General features: G+C 41.7%; 2 protein-coding genes across 8 annotated transcripts in view; one reads left to right on the forward strand and one right to left on the reverse strand.

Annotated features, from left to right (window-relative positions):
• The window catches only part of RPL13 (ribosomal protein L13), a 257,531-nt gene that overhangs the window by 190,051 nt on the left and 45,504 nt on the right, over nucleotides 1-21,976 (reverse strand). The window lies entirely within an intron of this gene.
• ANKRD11 (ankyrin repeat domain containing 11) overlaps nucleotides 1-21,976 on the forward strand; it is a 215,510-nt gene that overhangs the window by 143,793 nt on the left and 49,741 nt on the right. For all 7 annotated transcript variants that reach the window (XM_075838584.1, XM_075838582.1, XM_075838585.1 and 4 more), the window contains one exon: nucleotides 1,687-1,831. In XM_075838584.1, coding sequence (XP_075694699.1) covers nucleotides 1,745-1,831 — 87 coding nt within the window. In that variant the 5' untranslated portion in view covers nucleotides 1,687-1,744. The remainder of the gene's footprint in view (nucleotides 1-1,686; nucleotides 1,832-21,976) is intronic.

The following is a 21,976-nucleotide window of genomic DNA, read 5'->3' on the forward strand; positions in this document are numbered from 1 at the left end:
AATTAGTGTTTCAGGGAGACATTAGATTTTTTAAGTTTGTAATAAATTATTTTCAGTGTTTGATTGCATGAAATAAAATAAAAAATACATGAATAAGGCTAGTGCGATTGGTTCGTTTCTTGGTTTGCAGTTATTGATGTTACTTTGCGAAACATCGACAAAAACCATTACGGTAGAATTGGTACGAAGGTAAGGCTTCGTTCCCATCTGCGTTGTGGCACCCGTTTTAGCGGATCTGTTGAAATAAAAATAAGACTAAGGCCTGATTTACACGAGCGTTGAATACGTCCATGTGACGGCCGTCACACAGACCTGTAATTCAATGGAGCCGTTCACACTACCGCTGTTTCAATGGACTGTCTGAAGGGTCTGTTGAAAAATAGAACATGTCCTATTTTGTTCCATTTTCACAGATTTAATTCTCAAGGATCCCACCATAGACTAGTCTATGGGGATCCGTGAGAACGGAACCTGCACAGGGCACCTCGTGTGAATCTAGCCTTAGGCTTCGTTCACGTCTGCGTCGGCACTCTGTTAATGGGTTCTGTCGGACCTTTCCGTCAGGGGAAACCACATAGGTTTCATTTTGCATCACCATTGATTACAATGGTGACTGATACGATGCAAATGGTTTCCGTTGGTCACCGGTGTGTAAGGGTTCCGTTGCTGTGATGGAATGAATAACGCAGTAGACTACGGTATTGATTCCATCAAAATCACGGACCCCTTACACGACGGGGACAAATGGAAGCCATTTGCTCCAGATCAGCCACAATTGAAATCAATGGTCATGCCAACGGAAACCTATGGATTCCGTTCATGGGTTCCCCTGACGGAAAGGTCCAACGGAACCCATGAATGGAGTCCCGGCGCAGATGTGAAGGAAGCCTCACTGACGGATGCCAGACTGAATGCAATAGAAGGTAAACCTGTTTTTATTCTTTTTGATGTATCAGTTTACCGGATCCGTCAAAAAAAACGGACTCTCCTTTCAGTTCTCTCCTGTCAGATCAGTTTCTATCAGTCATCCATTGACTTCAATGTTAACAAAAAAACAGAAAGGTCCTTTCCGTCAGGTTTCAGTCATCGGAGCCTAAGGCTATGTTCACACGCTTAGCAAAAACGTCTGAAAATACGAAGCTGTTTTCAAGGGAAAACAGCTCCTGATTTTCAGATGTTTTTTTAAGCCACTCGCGATTTTCGCTGCCTTTTTTGCGGCCGTTTTTTAAGCTATTTTCTATAGTCCATGAAAAACTGCTCCAAAAAACGTCCCAAGAAGTGACATGCACTTCTTTTTCGCGGCCGTTTTTTTACACGGCCGTTTTTTCAAAAACGTTAACTTCCGTTCTTGTGGTCCTTTGACAGATCCGCTAGAACTAAAGGCATGACGCAGATGTAAACCAAGCCTAAACGGCAAGGTCTGTTTCTCTTAATCCAAAATTACATGAAGGGGTTGTGCGAGACTTTAGGAAATTAATGTGACTGCAGGATATGTTAAAAAAAATAATAAAAAACTATATTCACATGCCAGTCATTGCCGATGCTCTGGTGGTACTCGCCAATCTTTGTTTTCCCGCAGCGATGACATGCTGGACGTAGATCACCCCATGCCACAGAAAAAAATATTGAAAATCCTTTAAGTTCTAGAAGTGATGACCCACTAACCTATTCATTTTTCTATTTCAGACTGTTGATGACGAAGCGATAGGTGCATAAATGAAGGCCAAATAAGCAAGGCAAAACGATGCCCAAGGGTGGGTGTTCTAAAACACCACAGCCAGAAGAATTCTCTCTCAGCTACGACATGGTGGAGAAACAAACTGGGAAAAAGGTACGGCACATCTGCCCTAGCGTTACTATATTATGTTTCTGACATTATATATGGACCTCATGGAACAAATTACTTATAGTAGCGGTCTCTTATTTTGTTCACTTTTCGGTATTGTATTTCCAGCATCTTATTTTGTTTATGCCCTTGTAGGTGTCATGTAGTGATTTGGAGGTGCAGCACAATGCTGCGTATTCATTCTACGTGTCTAAACACACCGGAAGAATGGCTCCTGCAATGTTGCACCGTGTTTTTCGGACTATAAGACGCAGTTTTTAGCAAGAATAACTCTTGCTAAAAAGTCACTGTGCCTTATTGTTGCCAGTCAAGGTACACGGCTGCGCCGGCCCCCCTGACCGCTTCCTTAATTAACCCCTTCCCAACCCATGACGTGCCGGCACTTCATGGAGCGGGGAGGGGGTGGTTTGTGTTTAAAGCGGGCTGACACGCTGCTCTAACGGGCAGGAGCAGCGATCACGTTGTACCTGGCCGTTTAACTAGTTAAATGCCGCTGTCCATAGCGATCGCAACATTTATAGGGGGTTTTTCCATTAAGGACATTTGACGTATCCACAGGATATGTCATAAATGTCAAATAGATGCGGGTCCCCCCCCCCTCTGGGAACCCGCACCTATCACTAGAGCGGTTCTCCCCTGAACCCCATTCTAGCTTATTGTGCTCTCCCTGCCATCTTAATTACATGTCGAGTTACTGAAGCCGCGTAGCTCCCATGCTACGCTGCTTCTGTAACTGCTATTCACTACTATATGAGTTAGGGAAACCGCGTAGCTCAGAGAGTTACGCTGTTTCCGTAACTTATCCATGTATTGCAGTGAACTGTACCAGCGATCTAACTATCTCTGGTTCAAGTCCCCTAGGGGAACTAATAAATTGTAAAAAATAAAAACTTTTTCAGGATTGTAAAAAAAATAACAAAACAAACTTCCCAATTTTCCCCAAGCACAATGTAAAGAAAATTGGTATCGCTGCATCTGTAAAAGTCTGATCTATTACAATATATTATTATTTATTTCTCAATGTAAACGGTGTAAAAAAAACACCAGAATCGTTGTTTTTTTGGTCCCCTTAGCGCTACAAAAAATGAAATAAAAAGTGATAAAAAAAATGTCGCCAATAAAAACTACAGGTTGTCCCGTAAAAAACAAGCCCTCACACCGCTCAATTGAAGAAAAAATTTTTTTATGGCTCTCCGAATGAGGTGAAACAGAACTTTTTTTAACAAATAATTTTTACTTTGTAGAAATTTTTTTCCCCCTATTTTCTGTTGTTTAAAACCTGGGTGCGTCTTATATTCCGAAAAATACGGTACTAGGTTATGAAAATATTGCCTGTGCTCCTCTTTACTTATCAGTTAGCTGGATGTCCCTTCCTTGTGAATTTCCCAGTTTTACATGATTTGATGAAGGTGCAGCAGAGACTTGGGGAGTCGGATTTGATGACATCCTGAAGTCAACGGTTTGACTTTGTTCACACTTCTATCAAGTTGTACTGATTTTTGATGGGCAGTATAGCTAAAAAAAAAACAAAAAACACATAAGCCTTCCAAATTACATACATGGCATCCGCAACAAAATGGGTCTGTCATTTCAGTTATGGTTCCTATAAGGACGGAAGCCATGACGCCAGTGTGAATAGAGTCTGACTGATGATTTTCCACTCTCCCATCTGAGCAATTTCTTGTTGTTTGGTTTTTAACATCCCTGTAGCAGATGAACTGGTAGGAGTGCTCTGTGCATATGGTTTCAGTTGTGTTTTTGTTATTGCAGACAGACCTTTTTTTTCCACTGCTCATATTGACTAGCTAGCCGAGCACGTGTAGTGTTCTCTATCTGTAATATGCTGCGTGGTCCCTGTGGCCAGATGTCGAGGACCGCTACGAGGCTAGTTTACGTTAGATGTACGTAGGCTGGGTGCTGGACACCAAGTCTGTGTACGTATGCTGTTCAAGTAGGTTCTCCACGAACGCTTGTGTAAACAATGACATGCAGTGAAACTTTTAATGTTCTGCTGATCTTACTGACATCCAACACATTAGATATGGGTGGTCACCTGTGCAAAGAACGCTTAAAGCCCCCCTCTTAACCCCTTCCCTCTTTAGCCACTTTTGACCTTCCTGACAGAGCCTCGTTTTTCAAATCTGACACGTCTCACTTTGTGGTAATAACTTCGGAATGCTTTTACCTATCCAAGCGATTGAGATTTTTTTTCTCGTGACACATTGGACTTTATGTTACTGGCAAAATTTGCTCGACACACTCCGTATTTAATTGTGGAAAACGCCAAAATTTAGCGAAAAATGGCAAAACTTTACATTTTTCTAAATTTAAATATATCTGCTTATAAGACAGATAGTTTTACCACACAAAATTGTTGCCAATTGCCATCTGCCATATGTCTACTTTAGATTGGCATCTTTTTTGAACAGCCTTTTTATTTTTCTAGGACGTTACAAGGCTTAGAAATTTAGCAGCGATTTCTCAAATTTTCAAGAAAATTTCAAATGGCTATTTTTACAGGGACCAGTTCAGTTGTGAAGTGGCTTTAAGGGCCTTCTATATTAGAAACCTCCAAAAAGTCACCCCGTTTTAAAAACCTCAATGCTTTAAGTATTCAAAACCGCATTTAGAAGTTTCTTAACCCTTTAGAGGTTTCACAGGAATTCAAAGCAAATTAGAGATGATATTTACAAGAATTTTTTTTAAATAAATTCGTTTTTAATAAATTTGTTTTTGTAACACAAAGTTTTACCAGAGAAAAGCATCGATTTATCCCCCAGGTTCTGCAGTTTTAGAAAATATCACCCAATTTGGCCCTAGTGTGCTAATGTACTAAAGCACCGGCCTCCGATTTGGGGCCTTGTTTTTACTAGAATATATTTTAGGCACCAGGTCAGGTGTGAAGGTCTCTTGTGGTGCCAAAACACCTCTCAAGGAAATTATCTAGAGGTATAGTGAGCGTTTTGACCCCACAGGTTAATTGCAGAAATTATTGGAAGTAGGTGGTGAAAATAAAATCTAAATTTTTTTCTAAGGACTAAATGAGAAAAAGCACTGCAAAATGTTTAAAGCAATTTCTCCCGAGTAAGGCCCCATTCATTTCTATGGCCGGCGGACACTTTCCCGTATGTCTACGGGATGGTGTCTGTGCCCTAGAAACCGGCCGTAAAAAAATAGGACATGTCCTATTTTCTTTTACGGACCATGCTCCTATACTTTATACGGCCCGTAAAAACGGCTGGCTGCCCACGGCCGGCCGTGCCCATAATTACGGGTCGTAATTACGGGCACTGTCGTGTGCATGGAGCCTCAAACAATATTCCGCATGTGGTCATAAATGGCTGTTTGTAAATCCTGCCGTGTGTCCAAAGTATTGGTTCACAATTGCAGAGGCGCTGATGTGAAATAATAAACCCCTGAAGTGACCCCATTTTTGGAAACCGCACCCCTCTAGGTATTAAGGGGTGTAGTGAGCATTTTCACCCCACAAGTCTTTTCCATAAATTATTGTTCTGCGGATGGTGCAAAGTAAAAATTCACTGGCAAATATGTTGTGCCCAGCTTATGCCACTGTAGACACAACCCAATAATTGTTGCAGGGGTTCTCCCGGGTTTGGCGATGCCATATATATGGAAGTAAACAGCTGTTTGGGCACGCTGTAGGGTTCAGAGGGAAGGGATCGCCATTTGGCTTTTGGAGCGTGGAGTTTGCTTGATAGTATTTTTTATTTTTATTTTTTTCGTTTTACTGGTATTTCAGTTTATAATGTACATGTAAGCTGGGCAGGGTATATCAGGGGCAGAGTCAGGTGGTATAATATTGGGGTAAAAACAAACCATAAAATAATCCATAGATGTGTGGTACGCTGTGAAGCAATCCTTTATGCACCGCCCAGTGTCGCACTGATAAATGGTGTCGTTTCTTATCACCCTTTTGGTCCACACTCCGCACCTTTGACATTTTGGAAATTTTGCTGGGAAGTATTGTCCTGGTATAATACGGGCACCCTCGCTTCCAGCAGATATGTTTGGGCTAGGGCTTGGGTCGATTTTGACACAAAATAAAATCTATATTCTTTTTCAACACTTTGGGCATTTTCGATACTGTACTGTATAATTTGGTTCACTATAGAACAGCAGTTCCATGGGGAAGCAGAGACAGAACGGGCTTGTTTTTTGCGAGACGAGCTATATTTTTTATAGGTACTATTTTTGGATACATGCGACTGATCACTTTTTATTCCAATATTTCTAGGGCAAAGTGACCAGAAACCAGAAATTCTGGTATAGTTTTTTTACGTTTTTTTTTTTTTATGCCGTTCACTGTGTGAAATAAAGAACCTAATAATTTTATAGTTCAGGCCATTACGGTCGCAGCGATACCAAATATGTATGGTTTATTTTATTTTTTTTCAATAATAAAGGACTTTATAATTGACAAGGGCGATTGTACTTTATTTTATTACTTGAAACTTATGTTTTAAAACTTTTTGTTACACTTTTTTTTTTCCCCCACTAGGGGACTTGAAGGTCCGACTGTCTGATTTATTTATTTTTTTTTAAAATACATTGCACTACCTAGGTATTGCAATGTATTAGATCTCAGTCATTCACTGACAGCAAGCCGATTAGGCTTCGCCTCCTGGCGGGCCTAATCGGCTTCCCTAATGGCAGAGGAGGAGGCCATTGTTAGGCCTCCTGTTGCCATAGAAGCAGTCGGCAGCCCTGCTATCGCATGGCAGATCTGCTAGCAACCTCTAATTTGCAGCGATTGCTTTCAATCGCTGCATCTCAGGGGTTAATGGCAGGCATTGGAGCTAATTCCGGTCCCCGCCATTACAGCCGGATGTCCACTGTAATACACTGCTGACATCCGGCGACGATGGCACCGACTCCGCTTCTGAGCCAGTGCCATCCATTTGTCGCATGGATACGGAAAAATGCGGGAAGCACTAGCTTTCCATGTCGTATCCATACGACAAATGACAGGAAGGGGTAAACACTGACTTTTGCTACATATTAATAGATCTTTCACTCTAAATGCATTATATACAACCCCCCCCCCCCCCCCTCTCTCTCCACATAATTGGCACCTGGTTATATTATTCACGAGCTGAGCACCATCCAGCTTCTCCTGTATTATGGGGAGATCTCCTCTGCACAGGACGTACCTAATCTGCGGTTTGTGCACTTTCCTAGTAGGTGCTGCTTCTGCAGAAGAGAAGGAGAAAATCAGTCCACTTTGCTGCATACAATGCATTCGGGAAAGTCTTCAGACCCTTTAAATTGTTTCACATTTTGTTATGTTGAGGCTAGGGCTGGGCGATTATGACCTAGATCAAAATCACGATTAATTGAACATGTAACCTCGATTACGATTATCTAGGCCACGCCCCTATTTGCATGCTACGCCATTGAATTCATATTTATCGCCTGAGCCTGCTGTATACTATTGTATAGAATATACCTCTGACACTGCCTTCACACAGTATGATGCTGACCAGGCGCGCACTTCTCAGGAGCGTGGCAATGGCTGGATTACACAGCCTCAGCTCTGCTCTTATACATTCATGTATTACTATACTAAGCTATGCGGCCGCACAGCTTAGTATCGAAATACATGAAATAACGGTATCGAACCGTTTGAGGTTGCACGGTATTGAAACCGTGTCGAAGTTTCGATGCATCGTGCATCCCTAGCATACACACGCACATAAGTCAATCGATTTAAGTTATTTTCTCACTTAATGGATTGGATGGAATAAAAGCTTCCTGCTGGCACAGTGATGCCCAGGTCCCATGGTGCCAGCTGAGCTCACTGTAAACAGGCCATTTTCAGGGCCTAGGAGTTGTGCCTGAAATTCTGCAATCTTTTGGCCATATATCGTCCATCTCTGAGAAAACAATGACTGTATTAATGGCATAGGAATTTGGCCCACACTGTATAAGCAGATCCCAATATATTTTAGTTTTGTCTTCAGATTTACAAAAAATAAAGAATCCAATGAATAAGGTGTTACCAGTTACATAGTTACTACCAGTTACTTCTGTCTGCAGGTGGAATAATAATCTGCTTCCTACAATGGATAGATTTTGGGGTTGGTGGGCTGTAACGTGGCTTAACGCCTATTTGTAAAGATGGCAGAATGTTGCTGGACAGTGGAATAATTGTCGCAAATCTCAAGAATCCCTCTCGTGTCTGCTAAAAACCTGCATTTGGTCTTTGCTGCTGTTAAAGGCCCCGGAGATGGTGACTCACAGATCGGCCTCTGCTGCTCATGAGACGAAAGCTTCCTTGTATTCTGCAGCCGAGGGATTCGCTGTCATTTTTATAATGAAATTATAGGGTTGTGATCATTTTTCAAATCTGTCCTGTAAAAAGTGCAAGTAATATTTATATCTGGAGAAGCCAAATTGCTGATGTCTTAACATCGATGTCAGATTTCCATGCTGGCCATTTCATATTTATTTACATTTCTTATTATGGAGTTCCCTGCAATCGCATTGTCGTGGACTGTGTTGATATTTACGCTGGACGTTCACTTTTAGTCGTGGTTGATTTCTAACCATTGTCCTGCTAGATCTAGATCAAAAGCATAAAGTTTTTGCCTGCTGCGTTTTATATTTCTACTGCAACAACATGACCTCCATCCCCAATTACCAGCCGGAGGGAGCACATTTACACAGCGCTGGTTTTCTCCTATTTATACTTCATTGGATTTTGCTGTTAAACCGTTTATATCTCTTAAAAGGCATTTGTCAACCGTTAAGACGTCCATGAGAATTACTGCTACATTAGCCCATTAGGCACATCTGATTGGCTGAGGGGCTCAGCAAAATTTAGGCGCTTTCCTTCAGGCTTCAGGTATTTTTGACGTCAAGTTGTTAGCAATTCTTGTAGGAATCCTGATGGACACTATTCTAAGTCAATTGTACGAACTGAAGGCAGTGTAAACAGAGACTTGCATGCAGCGTACGAAAAATAATGGAGGGTCGTTTAATGGATGCAGGCAACCTCAGAATCGTCTCTTGTGTGTGTTTATTCGGGGGTGGGAGGGGGGGGGTGCAGAAGAGTATGTTATAAAGGCCCTGATAACAAGGGCTTTTTCTTTGACAGATGCCCTTTATGTCACTTCTAAAGCTTAAGCCTTGGATCCTGAAAATAACAAAGCTTGCAGCCCTGTTAGCCGAGATGTAAAGTGTAATAGTGCAGATGTAAACACGGACAATAAATTGGAGTAAAATGCAGGCAATCTTAGTAATTCGCTTTATCGCAATTCTATATATTTGTTGTTTTTTTTCTATTAGTTATCACTTTCCCTACAATGTGTTCTAGGTCAGTGGAAATCGTCTGATCTTGTGTTCACCCTTTCATCTGCCTGGATTTAGTTAGGATTAGATGCTGCTTTGGTCTCTTGACTGGAAGGAAGGCTTACATTATTATCCTCTATGGAGGTAGTAACTATTAACCCTTTTCTCAGCATCGAGAAGCATTATTGCTATCATTTCGTTGTGGGGGTAACTCTGCAGAGTCAGTGGATCAAAGCTCAGGGTTCTTACTATTGTTTTGTGACTAATGATCTTTTGCTGCTCACCAAACGATATCTTAAAGGGGTTGTCCACCTTCTGACAACTGATGACCTATCCACCGAATAGGTAATCGGTCATCGGTGCGGGTCTGACACCCAGAACCCGCACCGGTAAGCTGCTTCGGTGGCCTGCGGGCACTTGATGTTGTGGCACATAATGCTTTGTACGGAGCCCAGAAGCAGTTGGCTTCGTACATAGCATATCGGCCATGCTGCGGGTCTGCTCCTATTCACTTGAATAGGAGCAGAGCTGTAGTTCTGCAGCACGGCCGCTATTGCGTCGCCAGAGCTAACTGCTTCTGGCTTGTACATCCGGTGCATGGAGGCACCGGACCAGCTGATCTGTGCGGGGCCCGGGTGTCGGGCCCCCACAGATCATGTACTGATGACCTATATGGTGGGTAGGTCATCAGTTGTCAGAGGCTGGAAAAGCCCTTTTAAGGTGGTTTTGGAAGGGCAGATATTCGCCTGTGTTGAACCACCTTTAAAAAGCACGATCGACCATATGGCTTCAAACGGATCAATAAGTGGGAGTATGGAAAGGAATAGTTGTTACAATTGTTCGTCCCCATTAGGGTGCACGATGTATCGAAATTTCGATACGGTTTCGATACTCTGCATCCCCAAACTGTTCGATACTGTTATTTCATGTATTTCGATACTTAGCGGTGTGGCCGCACAGCTCAGTATTGTAGCACATGAATGTATGAGAGCGGGGCTGCGGCTGTGTCATAGTCATTGCCGTGCTCCTGAGTCCTGATAACAAGTGCGCGGAGTCACTATGATGCGATGCGGTCGGCGCTGCACTAATGAGCGGCGGCACTGAAGACAGAACATGGCGGGCGCTGTGCAAAACACCCCCATGTTCTGTTCTCCGTGCCTGAACCACCGCTCATTAGTTCAGCGCCGGCCGCATCTCCTCATGCTGACCCCGCGCGCCCTTCTGTCAGGAGCGGGGCAATGGCTGTATTACACAGCCGCAGCCCCGCTGGCGGAGATCAGAGAAACCTCTCATCTCCGCCGTTATTCCCGTGAATGCTGCGATCACAGCGGACTGCAGCATTCAGGGGCAAATGGGAAGGGGGGGGATGCCCCTGCTGCTAGAAGCCAAATCAGTAAAACGATTACAGTGCACACTCCAGCTCTACAAGGGTACGTTCACACGTAGCGTAAATACTGCGGATTTCTGCAACTGATTTAGTTGCGGAAAATCCGCAGCATAATACAGTAGCAGCAGAGTGGATGAGGTTAGAACAAATCTCATCCACAAGTTGTGGGAAAAACGCTCAAATTGACCTGTGGGGCGGTGTTTTAATCCGCAGTATGTCCATTTATATTTGTGGGTTCAATGGGTAGATAAAAGCCGCAACAAATAGCAGATGTTGTGAAATCGTACCCAGATTTCTGTGTTTTCTCCGTCCAGGCCGGCCTCCTGGGATGACATTTCATATCATGTTACTGCTGCAGCCAATCACAGGCTGCAGCAGTCACATGGGATAAAACATAATCCCAGGGCTGCAGGACGTTGGAGGCACGCGTCGCCATGGTAGGAATCTCTATATTTGTTTGGTTTTTTTCGTACAGGTTTTCCGCAGCGGACGTTCCGGCCGACAAACTTCACCACAATTTAGTGGAGTTTTTATGGCCAGAATTCCCTGTGCTGTGCTTTTACGCAGCATATCCGCCCTGTGTGAACATAGCCTAATGGCTGTTCACTGAAAGTGGAGTGACACTTTAACCCTTTCACGACCAAGGACGAAAATGCACGTCCTGGTCGGCTGCTAATTCCCGCACCAGGACGTGCATTTTCGTCCGCATTTCAAACTGTCACTCTGTAAACACAAAGTGACAGGCGCGCGCTGACAGCTGTCCTAGACAGCTGAGACATCAGTCTCGCCGGACGGCGGACCATCGCCGCTGCTTTCGGCAGTTAACCCCTTAAGTGCGGCGACGGATTGCCGTCGCCGCATTTACGTGGTTTGAAGCACATCGGCAGCCCCCACGAAGTGATCGTGGGGGCTACCGATGCTTGTCACGGCAATCGGAGGTCAGATAATGACCTCCGGGTTGCCATGTACGGAAGCCTCGGAGGAACAGCCTCCGGCTGTTCCTCCTCTGCTTCCTGTCAGTGTGACAGTCACGTCACAATGACAGTTAGAGTACATTACACTACGTGTGTAGTGTAATGTACTCCAGCAGCGATCAAAGCTGCAAGACTAAGTGTCCCGTAGTGGGACAAGTAAAAAAAGTAATAAAAATGTTTTAAAAAAAGTGTAAAAATAAAAGTTATAAATTCTATAAACACAATATGCTTTTTTCCCTATAATAAGACTTTTATTATAGAAAAAAAATGAACACGTTAAAAAAGTACACATATTTTGTATCACCGCGTTCGTAACGACCCCAACTATAAAACTATAATGTTGTTTTTCCCGCACGATGAACACCCCAAAAAAAATCAATAAAAAACGACAACAGAATCACAATTTTTTTGGTCACCACCGCTCCCTAAATAAAGAATAAAAAGTGATCAAAAACTCGCATGTACCCGAAAATAGTACCAATAAAAGCTTCTATCCGTCCCGCAAAAAACAAGCCCTTACACAGCTTTTTTGACTAAAAAATAAAAAAATTATGTCTCTCAGAATATGGTGACACAGAATTTTTTTTTTTTATAAATAAGTCATTTTATTGCGCAAACGCTAAAAAAAAGGACCAAACCTATATACATCTGGTATCGCCGTAATCGTACCGACCCGCAGAATAAAGTAAAAATGTCATTTATAGCGTACGGTGAGCGCCGCAAAAAGAAAACATAAAAAACGGTGTCAGAATTCCTGTTTTTTGCTCAGGATTGCAAAAAAATTGAATAAAAAGTGATAAAAAAAAAAAAACACGTGCCCCAAAATGGTACCAATGAAAACTACAGATTGTCCCGCAACAAATCAGCCCTGTTCTGGCTTTCAGAATATATGGCGATGCAAAATGTGCAGTGTCCAAAAGTGGATAAGATCGGGCGCCATTTATCAGTGCGTCACCGGCCACACATCTATGAAATATTATTTATTTACTGCATTATTATACCCTCTTATTATGCCCTGATGTTCTCCGCACAGATTACACATACCCCCACATTATAAACTGAAATACCAGCAATACCCCAAACAAAACTACTACCAAGAAAAAAAATTTGCGCTCCAAAAGCAAAATGGCGTTCCCTCCATTCTGAGCCCTGCAGCGTGCCCAAGCAGCAGTTTGTGCCCACACATATGGCGTCGCCATACCCGAGAGAACCCGCTTAACGTTTTATGAGGTATTTCTCTTCTGTGGTACAAACTGGGCACAACATATTATGCACTAAAATGGCATATCGGTGGAAAATTGCAATTTTCACTTTGAACCATCCGCTGCGCATTAACCCCTTTGCGCACTATGACTTAATTGCCCGTCATGGTGCGGCGGTTGATGTATGGAACCGGCTCATGTGCTGAGCCCGCTCCATACGCTGCGGGTGTCGGCTGTGTATTACAGCAGGCCCCCTCGGTACTAACGGACAGGTACAGCGATCGCTCTGTTACAGAAGCCTGTAAGAATAACAATATACTGCAATACATTAGTATTGCAGTATATTGTACCAGCGATCCAATGATCGCTGGATTAAGTCCCCTAAGGGGATTGATTAATAAAATGTGTAGAAGAATTATAGTTATTAGTAGTGAGAATTTTTTATTTTTTTTTTAAAGTTAAAAAAACAAAACACCTTTTCGCATTTTTCTTCTAAAGTAATGTAAAAAAATTAACAAAATTGGTATCGCTACGTCCGTAAAAGTCCGAACTATTACAATATACCATTATTTAATTTGCACAGTGCACACCTTAAAAAAAAAATAATTGAAAACGCCAAAATCGCTGTTTTGTTTTTTTTGTCACCTTCGCTCTAAAAAAAAAAAAATGTAATACAACTTTTGAATCACTTTTTATGTACCAAAAAATGGTACCAATAAAAACTGCAGCTCCTCCCGCAAGAAATAAGCCCTCCCACCGCTCTATTGATGGAAAAATAAAAAAGTTATGGCTCTTGGAAAGCGGGGAGTGAAAATCTAAAATATGAAAGCAAAAAATGGATCAGTCCTTAAAGGGTTAATTCATTTCTAATGAAAAAACGTATGTCAACATGTGGGGTATTTCCGTACTCGGGAGAAATTGCTTTATAAAAAATGGTGTTTTTTTTTTACTCTCTTATCCCTTGTGAAAATGAGAAAATGCAACATTTTAGTGGAAAAAATTTTGATATTAATTTTTCGCGCCCTAATTCTAATAAACTCTGCAAAAGACCCGTGGGGTGTAAATGCTCACTATACCCCTAGAAAAATTCCTTGAAGGTTTTTCCAAAATGGGGTCACTTTTGGTGGTTTCCACTGTTTTGGTCCCTCCAGTGCATTGCAAATGCGACATTGCACCGATAACTATTCCAGCAAAATCATAAATCCAAATGGCGCTCCTTCCCTTCTGAGCCCTGCTGTGGGTCCAAACAGCAGTTTATTACCACATATGGGGTATTGTCGTAATCGGGAGACATTGCTTTACAAATGTTGGGGTGCATTTTCTTCGTTATTCCTTGTAAATAATACAAATTTCTATGTAAAAATTAAAATGTACTTTTTTTCTGAAACAGACTAATTCCAATATATTTAGCGAAAAACCTGTGTGGTCAAAATGCTAACTATACACCTAGATAAATACCTTAAGGAACACAATGGAACCAGGGGAGGAAGCCTCCAGCTCACCTGACACACCTGACGACTGCCGCGTCCTTAAACTTGGCTGTAATGAACATTACAGCCAAGTTTAAGGACGCGGCAGTCGTCCGAAACGCGTAGGCCCCGAGGACATTACCTATACTTCTTACCTACCCAGGACTATCCACAACTGGACTTCCTTTTAACCACATGCCAATAAACTTGGAACAGAATATCCATTTTAAATATTTACTCAGCGCTGGATCCTACTCCTTCCCTTGTCTCTTCAAATACCTTAAGGGTTCTAGTTTTCGAAATGGGGTCGTTTATGGGGAGTTTCTATCGTTCTGGCAGCTCAAAGCTTCTCCAAATGTACAGTGGGGCCTAAAACATTTTCAAGCAAAATATGAGTCCTGAAAGCCTCCGGGTGCTCCCTTCCTTTGGGGCCCTGCCGTGTGTGGAAACAACGCATTAGGGCCACAATGTGGGTATTTTTGAAAACAGGAGAAAGAGGGTGATAGATTTTGTGGTGTGTTTCTTCATTTTCATGTTCGCTTTACAAAGAAATCGGTCTTCAAACAAATACTTTTATGAAAAAAGTGAAATTATTATTTTTTTCAACTGATATGCTTTAAATTTAGCAAAGAACTGTGGGGTCAAAATAATTACTATAAACCTAAATAATTACGTTATGTGGTCTAGTTTTCGAAATGGGGTCGTTTATGGGGAGTTTCTATCGTTCTGGCAGCTCAAAGCCTCTCCAAATGTACAGTGGGGCCTAAAACATTTTCAAGCAAAATAGGAGTCCTGAAAGCCTCTGGGTGCTCCCTTCCTTTGTGGCCCTGCCGTGTGTCCAGGCAGCGCATTAGGGCCACAATGTGGGTATTTTTGAAAACAGGAGAAACAGGGTGATAGATTTTGTGGTGTGTTTCTTCATTTTCATGGTCGCTTTACAAAGAAATTGGTCTTCAAACTGATACTTTTATGAAAAAAAGTGAATTTTTTTTTTTTTTCACCTGCTATGTATTCAATTTAGCAAAAAACTGTTAGGTCAAAATACTTACTATACCCCTAGGTAAATACCTTAAGGGGTCTAGTTTTCTAAATGGGGTCATTTGTGGGGGTTTCCATCACTCTGAGACCTATGAGCCTCTGAAAACCTGGCTTGGTGCCGGAAAACAAAATGTACTTCAAAATGTATAAAATGATTATTCAATTTGTAAGTCCTCTAAATTGCTGAAAATTTATTTTATTTTTTCAAAAGTGCTGCCAAAATAGAGTAAAGAGATAGAAATATATATTTAATTAAAAAAATTGTACAGTATGTATGTACATATGTGACGTATTGCAGTTAAAAATAGGGGAAAATGGTAATTTTTACAAAATTTCTACCATTTTTCTATTTTTTTATTAATTTCCGCAAATTGTATCAGTCTACTTTTACCACTAAAATAAAGTACAACATGTGACGAAAAAACAATGTCAGAATTACTTGGATATTCAAAACTTTCACAGAGTTATTCTCTGATAAAGTCAGACATACCAGATTTGACAAATCTGGCTTGGTCATTAAGGTACAAACATGCCCGGTCATTAAGGAGTTAAGATATTAGCAGTCCGTATATGAGGACTTTTTTACATTCAAAGGCTGCAAACCCATCATACCTTGTTGAGCAGTGGATGCAATTTTTTTCCAGTCTGGCCAATAGTCTGCTACAATGTATCAGTCTGGAGTCCAGGCTGTTTGACTCAAACTGTCATAGAGGTTTGTGCAGCTGCTACTGATGTATTTTGTTTACATGAGAATTGATACAATTGTATCCACTTCTTCACTGAAAGCAGGATTATGACTGTACAGCCTCTGAATGTAAACACTGTCCTCTAAGGCTATGTTCACACTGAGTATTTTGGGGGAGGAATATCTGCCTCAAAATTCCGTTTGGAACTTTGAGGCAGATATTCCTCTCCCTGCACGCCGATTTTCGTGGCAATTATCGCGCCGTTTTTCGCCCGCGGCCATTGAGCGCCGCGGGCATAAAACAGCGAGATATACGCTTTCTCCTGCCTCCCATTGAAGTCAATGGGAGGTCAGAGGCGGAAGCGCCCGAAGATAGGGCATGTCGCTTTTTCCCGCGAGGCAGTTTTACTGCTCGCGGGAAAAAGACGCCGACGCCTCCCATTGAAATCATTGGGAGGCGTTCTCGGGCCGTTTCTGCCGAGTTTTGCGACGCGGTTTCCGCGTCAAAAAACTCGGCAAAATACCCCGTGTGAACATAGCCTATACCGGGTTGACAGAGTTTTTTGCAGGCGGAAAATCTGCCTCAAAATTCCGTTTGGAAGTTTGAGGCAGGTTTTCCTCTCCCTGCACGCCGATTTTAGCAGCGCTTTTCACCTGCGGCCAATTAGCTCCGCGGGCATTAAACGCTGCAAAATACTTTCTCTGCCCCCATTGATGTCAATGGGAGGTCAGAGGCGTAATCGCGCGATGATAGGGCATGTCCCTTCTTTCTCCCACGAGCCAGTTTTACCGCTCGCGGGAGAAAACCGCTCCCGCCTCCCATTGAAATCAATTGGAGGCATTTTTTTGCTGAGTTTTGTGGAGCAGTTTCCACATAAAAAAAAAAAACTTGCCAAACTCTCTGTGAACATACCCATATACTGACAGCAACCAAATATTTTGGAAGTGGTGAATCATATACCATGGTGTGTAATATAAAATTTACCATGCTGGAGGACGCTGGGAATGAGGGGAGGTATGTGGCTTGTACATATAAAAGACTGGTCCGCTTTGACTCCTTAACACACAAAATTCCTTAAGTTAGGGTACCATGCTGTACATTTGTCAGGGTGATGGCATTGGCACAGAACATGTGCCTGTCTGATTAACAACTGGAGCCCGGCGGTGGGTAACAGCAGGTCTCCTGCTGTAATGGCTGGGATCAGAAAAAAAAACTCTGATCCCGGCTATTAAACACCCTTAGGCCGGATTCACACGAGCGTGTGCGTTTTGCGCGCGCAAAAGGCACTAAACTGCCTCGTGTGTCATAAGCATATAATGCGTGGCTGCTTCAAGTCCCCAAAAAGGACAATAACTAGTAAATTTAAGTTTAATAAAGTTTTTAACAGTCTCCCATAAATAAAAATACTTATTTGGTATCGTCCCAATCATAACAACCTATAGAAAGTTAACCTATTGTTTATACCGCGTGGTGCATGGCATGAGAAAAAAAAAATTCGCCCCACATCCGACACGCGCACCCATCCCCCCCCCCAAAAAAATATTTTCATAAAGATTAGTCAAATTCTATGTACCCCAAAATAGTACCAATAAGAAACTAGTGCCGTCTCGCAAAAAAACAAATCCTCATACAACCACATTAGCAGAAAAATAAACTTGACTCTCGAAATTTGGCGACACAAGAAATTACTTCTTCCATAACATGTTTTTATTGTGCAAAAGTACCAAGGCTAAAAAACAAAAACAAAAAATAGTTATTTTGCATCGTAGTATTCGTACCGACTCCTATTCATTGTATAGATTATAGAATAATCAACAATGTTTCCCATTTACATCCTGTGATGAAAACAAGATAAATGATCTAGTGAAGTTCTGTTTACCAAGTATAGAAATTATATTTAGGCCAAAATTGTAATTTGAATTATTCAACTTGTCCTGTGCAAAAAAAAAAAAAAAAGCCCTCAAATAGCTTCATTGAGGGAAAAATAAATGTGGCGATTTAAAAAAGAAAAAGAAAAAAAAAACCCACAAATTACTTTGTACTTACGGCCCAAAATAAGGTTAATAAAGACAATCCTTGTCTGGTTGTTTCTATTTAAATCCCTTTTTTAGATTGGGTTTCAGCTGCCGTTATTAACCCCTTAAGGACGCAGCCTAGTTTTGGCCTTAAGGCTCAGAGCCCATTTTTCAAATCTGACATATTTCACTTTATGTGGTAATAACGTCGGAATGCTTAAACCTACCCAAGCGATTCTGAGATTGTTTTCTCGTGACACATTGGGCTTCATGTTCGTGGTAAAATTTGGTCGATATATTCAGTGTTTATTGGTGAAAAATTGCAAAATGTAGAGAAAATTTTGAAAAAATTGCATTTTTCAGAATTTAAATGCATCTGCTTGTAAAACAGACGGTTATACCACCCAAAATAGTTACTAGTTCACATTTCCCATATGTCTACTTTAGATTGGCATCGTTTTTTGAACATTCTTTTATTTTTCTTGGACGTTACAAGGCTTAGAACATAAACAGCAATTTCTCATATTTTTAAGAAAATTTCAAAAGCCTTTTTTTTAAGGTACCTCTTGAGTTCTGAAGTGGCTTTGTGGGGCCTATGTATTAGAAACCCTGATAAAACACCCCATTTTAAAAACTAGACCCCTCAAAGTATTCAAAACAGCAGTTAGAAAGTTTTTTAACCCTTCAGGCATTTCACAGGAATTAAAGCAAAGTGGAGGTGAAATTTGCAAATTTCATTTTTCTTGCTGAATTTCAATTATATTCATTTTTTTTTCTGTAACACAGAAGGTTTTACCAGAGAAACACTACTAAATATGTATTGTCCAGATTCTGCAGTTTTTAGAAATGTCCCACATGTGACCCTACTGCGCTCGTGGACTAAAACACAAGCCCTAGAAGCCAAGAAGCACCTAGTGCATTTTGAGGCCTCTTTTATTAGAATATATTTTAGGCAGCATGCCAGGTTTGAAGAGGTGTTGAGGTGTCAAAACAGTAGGAATCCCCCAATAGTGACCCCATTTTGGAAACTACACCCCTCAAGGAATTAATTTAGGGTTGTTGTTACCATTTTGACCGCACAGTTTTTTCACAGCAAGTATTTGAATTGGGCTCTGAAATGAAAAAAATGTCATTTTTTCCAATAAAATGTCATTTGTGATCAAAATTTCTTATTTTCACAAGGAACAAAATACCCCATTTTGTTGCCCAATTTGTCCTTAGTGTGGCAATACCCCATTTGTGGTGATAAACTGCCGTTTGGGCCCATGGGAGGGCTCAGAAGGAAAGGAGCGCTATATGTTTGTTGGAGTCCAGATTTTCTTGGATTGGTTTTCGGGTGCCATGTCGCATTTGCAGAGCCTCAGAGGTATCAAAGCAATGGAAACCCACCAAAAGTGACCCCATTTTGGAAACTACACCCCTCAAGGAATTCATTTATGGTTGTTGTTAGCATTTTGACCGCACAGTTTTTTCACAGCACCTATTTCAATTGGGCTGTGACATTAAAAAAATGTCATTTTTTCCAATAAGATGTAATTTTTTACCAAAATTTCTTATTTTCACAGGGAACAAAATACTCAATTTTGTTGCCCAATTTCTCCTGAGTGCATCAATACCCCATTTGTGGCAATAAACTGCCGTTTGGGCCCATGGGAGGCCTCAGAAGGGAAGGAGCGCTGTGTGTTCTTTGGAGTACAGATTTTGCTGGTTTGGTTTTCGTGTGCCATGTCGCATTTGCAGAGCCCCAGAGGTATCAAAGCAATGGAAACCCACCAGAAGTGACCCCATTTTGGAAACTACACCCCTCAAGGAATTCATTTATGGGTAATGTGACCATTTAGACCCCATAGTTTCTTCACAGAACTTATTTGAATTGGGCTGGGAATGAAAACAAAATTATTTTTGTCAAATAATATGTAGTTTTGGCTGAAAATTTCTTATTTTCACAAGAAACAAAATACCCCATTCTGTTGCGCAATTTGTTCTGAGTGCCGCAATACCCCATTTGTTGTGATAAACTGCCGTTTGGGCCCATGGGAGGGCTCAGAAGGAAAGGACCACCATTTGGCCTACTCTGGATTTTCTAGTGCGAAGTCATGTATGCAGAAGCCCCTGAGGTACCAGTACAGTTGAAACCCGCAAGAAGTGACCCCGTTTTAAAAACTACACCCTTAAGGCATTCATCTAGAGGTGTAGTGACCATTTTGACCGGAGACCTACACCCCATAAACTGTAATGTGGGTTCTCCCGGGTATGGCAATACCCTACATGTGGCTGTTATCAGCTGCCTGGACACACAGCAGGGCCCAGAGGGGAAAGACGAGGGGGGATAAGCTGTGCGGAGTGCATCAGGGTAAGTAAAATTGGGGTAAATTATAAACCAAGGGATGTATGATAAATTTTAAAACACTTTCATACAGAGCTCTGGTTATTCGGGACACGTGTCACATTGATATATTGTGTCCTCCCTTATCCCCCTCTTATAGCAGACTTTGCACCTCTTTTGACTTTTTCCCTTCTTGCCAGTTTGGGGAACTTCTCCTGGAAAGTGTTGCCGCCCTGGTACGATGCGTGTGGCCCCGCTTCCAGAAGTACTGGGTGCCCCCCCTTCTTGGTCCCTAAAGATTAGGTTCTTGATAATCACCTCTTGAAATTCCAGGAAAGTTCGCGTCTGGCCTGCACATCGACGTAGCACGTACGCGTTGTACAAAGCCATCTATATGATGTTCCCGGCCAGCTTCTTATACCTCACCGCATGGCGCTGTAGGGCTTCAGGACTTGATCTGACAAGTCCATCCCTCCCATGTACCTATTGTAGCCCAGGATGCAGTCTGGTTTGGGGGTGGCCTTTCCTTCATATATCCTAAACCTGTAGGTATACCCTGATGCACTCTCGCAGCTTATACATCTTCACGCCATACCTTGCCCTCTTACCCGGCAGGTACTCGAGGAATTGAACCCTCCCTTTAAAATGTACCCGGGACTCATCAATAGAAATACACTTCTCGGGGGTGTATGCTTGGGAAAACCGGGCACTGGAACGGTCTAATAGGGGTCTCCGTTTATACAAACGGTCAAAACTGGGGTCATCTCGGGGTGGGCACGGCTCATTATCAGTATAATGTAAGAAGCGAAGTATTGCCTCATTTATTTATTTTTTTAGGTTCCAGTTCAGTTCTGAAGTTGCTTTGAGGGGCCCATATATTAGAAACCCCTATCAAATACCCCATTTTAGAAACTAGACCCCTCAAAGTATTCACAACAGAATTTAGAAAGTTTATGAACCCTTTAGGTGTTTCACAAAAATTTAGAGCAAAGTAGAGGTGAAATTTACATTTTTTTTTTGTCAGAAAATCCTCTTTATACCATTTTTTTTATAACACAAAAGGATTTATCAGAGAAACGCAACTCAATACTTATTGCCCAGATTCTGCAGTTTTTAGAAATATCCCACATGTGGCCCTAGTGCGGTAATGAACTGAAGCACCGGCCTCCGAAGCAAAGGAGCACCTAGTGGATTTTGAAGCCTCTTTTTTATTAGGCACCATGTCCGGTTTGAAGAGGTCTTGTGGTGCCAAAACATTGGAAACCCCCCAAATGTGACCCCAATTTGGAAACTAGACCCCTTGAGGAATCCATTGTAGTTTTCTTGGGGTGCATGCGGCTTTTTGATCAGTTTTTATTCTATTTTTAGGTGGCGTGGTGACTAAAAAACAGCAATTGTACGATTGTTTTTTTTTTCGTTTTTTTTTACAGCGTTCACCGTGCGCTATAAATAAAATATTCACTTTATTCTGCGTGGCGATACGATTACGGCGATACCAGATGTTTATAGTTTTTTTTTATGTCTTATGGCGTTTGCACAATAAAATACGTTTTGTAAACAATCATTCACTTTTTGTGTTACCTTATTCTAAGAGCCATAACGTTTTTATTTTTCAATCAATAAAGCCGTGCGAGGACTTATTTTTTGCGTAACGAACTGTAGTTTCGATCAGTACCATTTTTAGGTACATGCGACTTTTTGATCTCTTTTTATTCCATTTTT

Source organism: Rhinoderma darwinii, chromosome 9 (assembly GCF_050947455.1).
Source record: "Rhinoderma darwinii isolate aRhiDar2 chromosome 9, aRhiDar2.hap1, whole genome shotgun sequence".
Taxonomy (NCBI): Eukaryota; Metazoa; Chordata; class Amphibia; order Anura; family Rhinodermatidae; genus Rhinoderma; species Rhinoderma darwinii.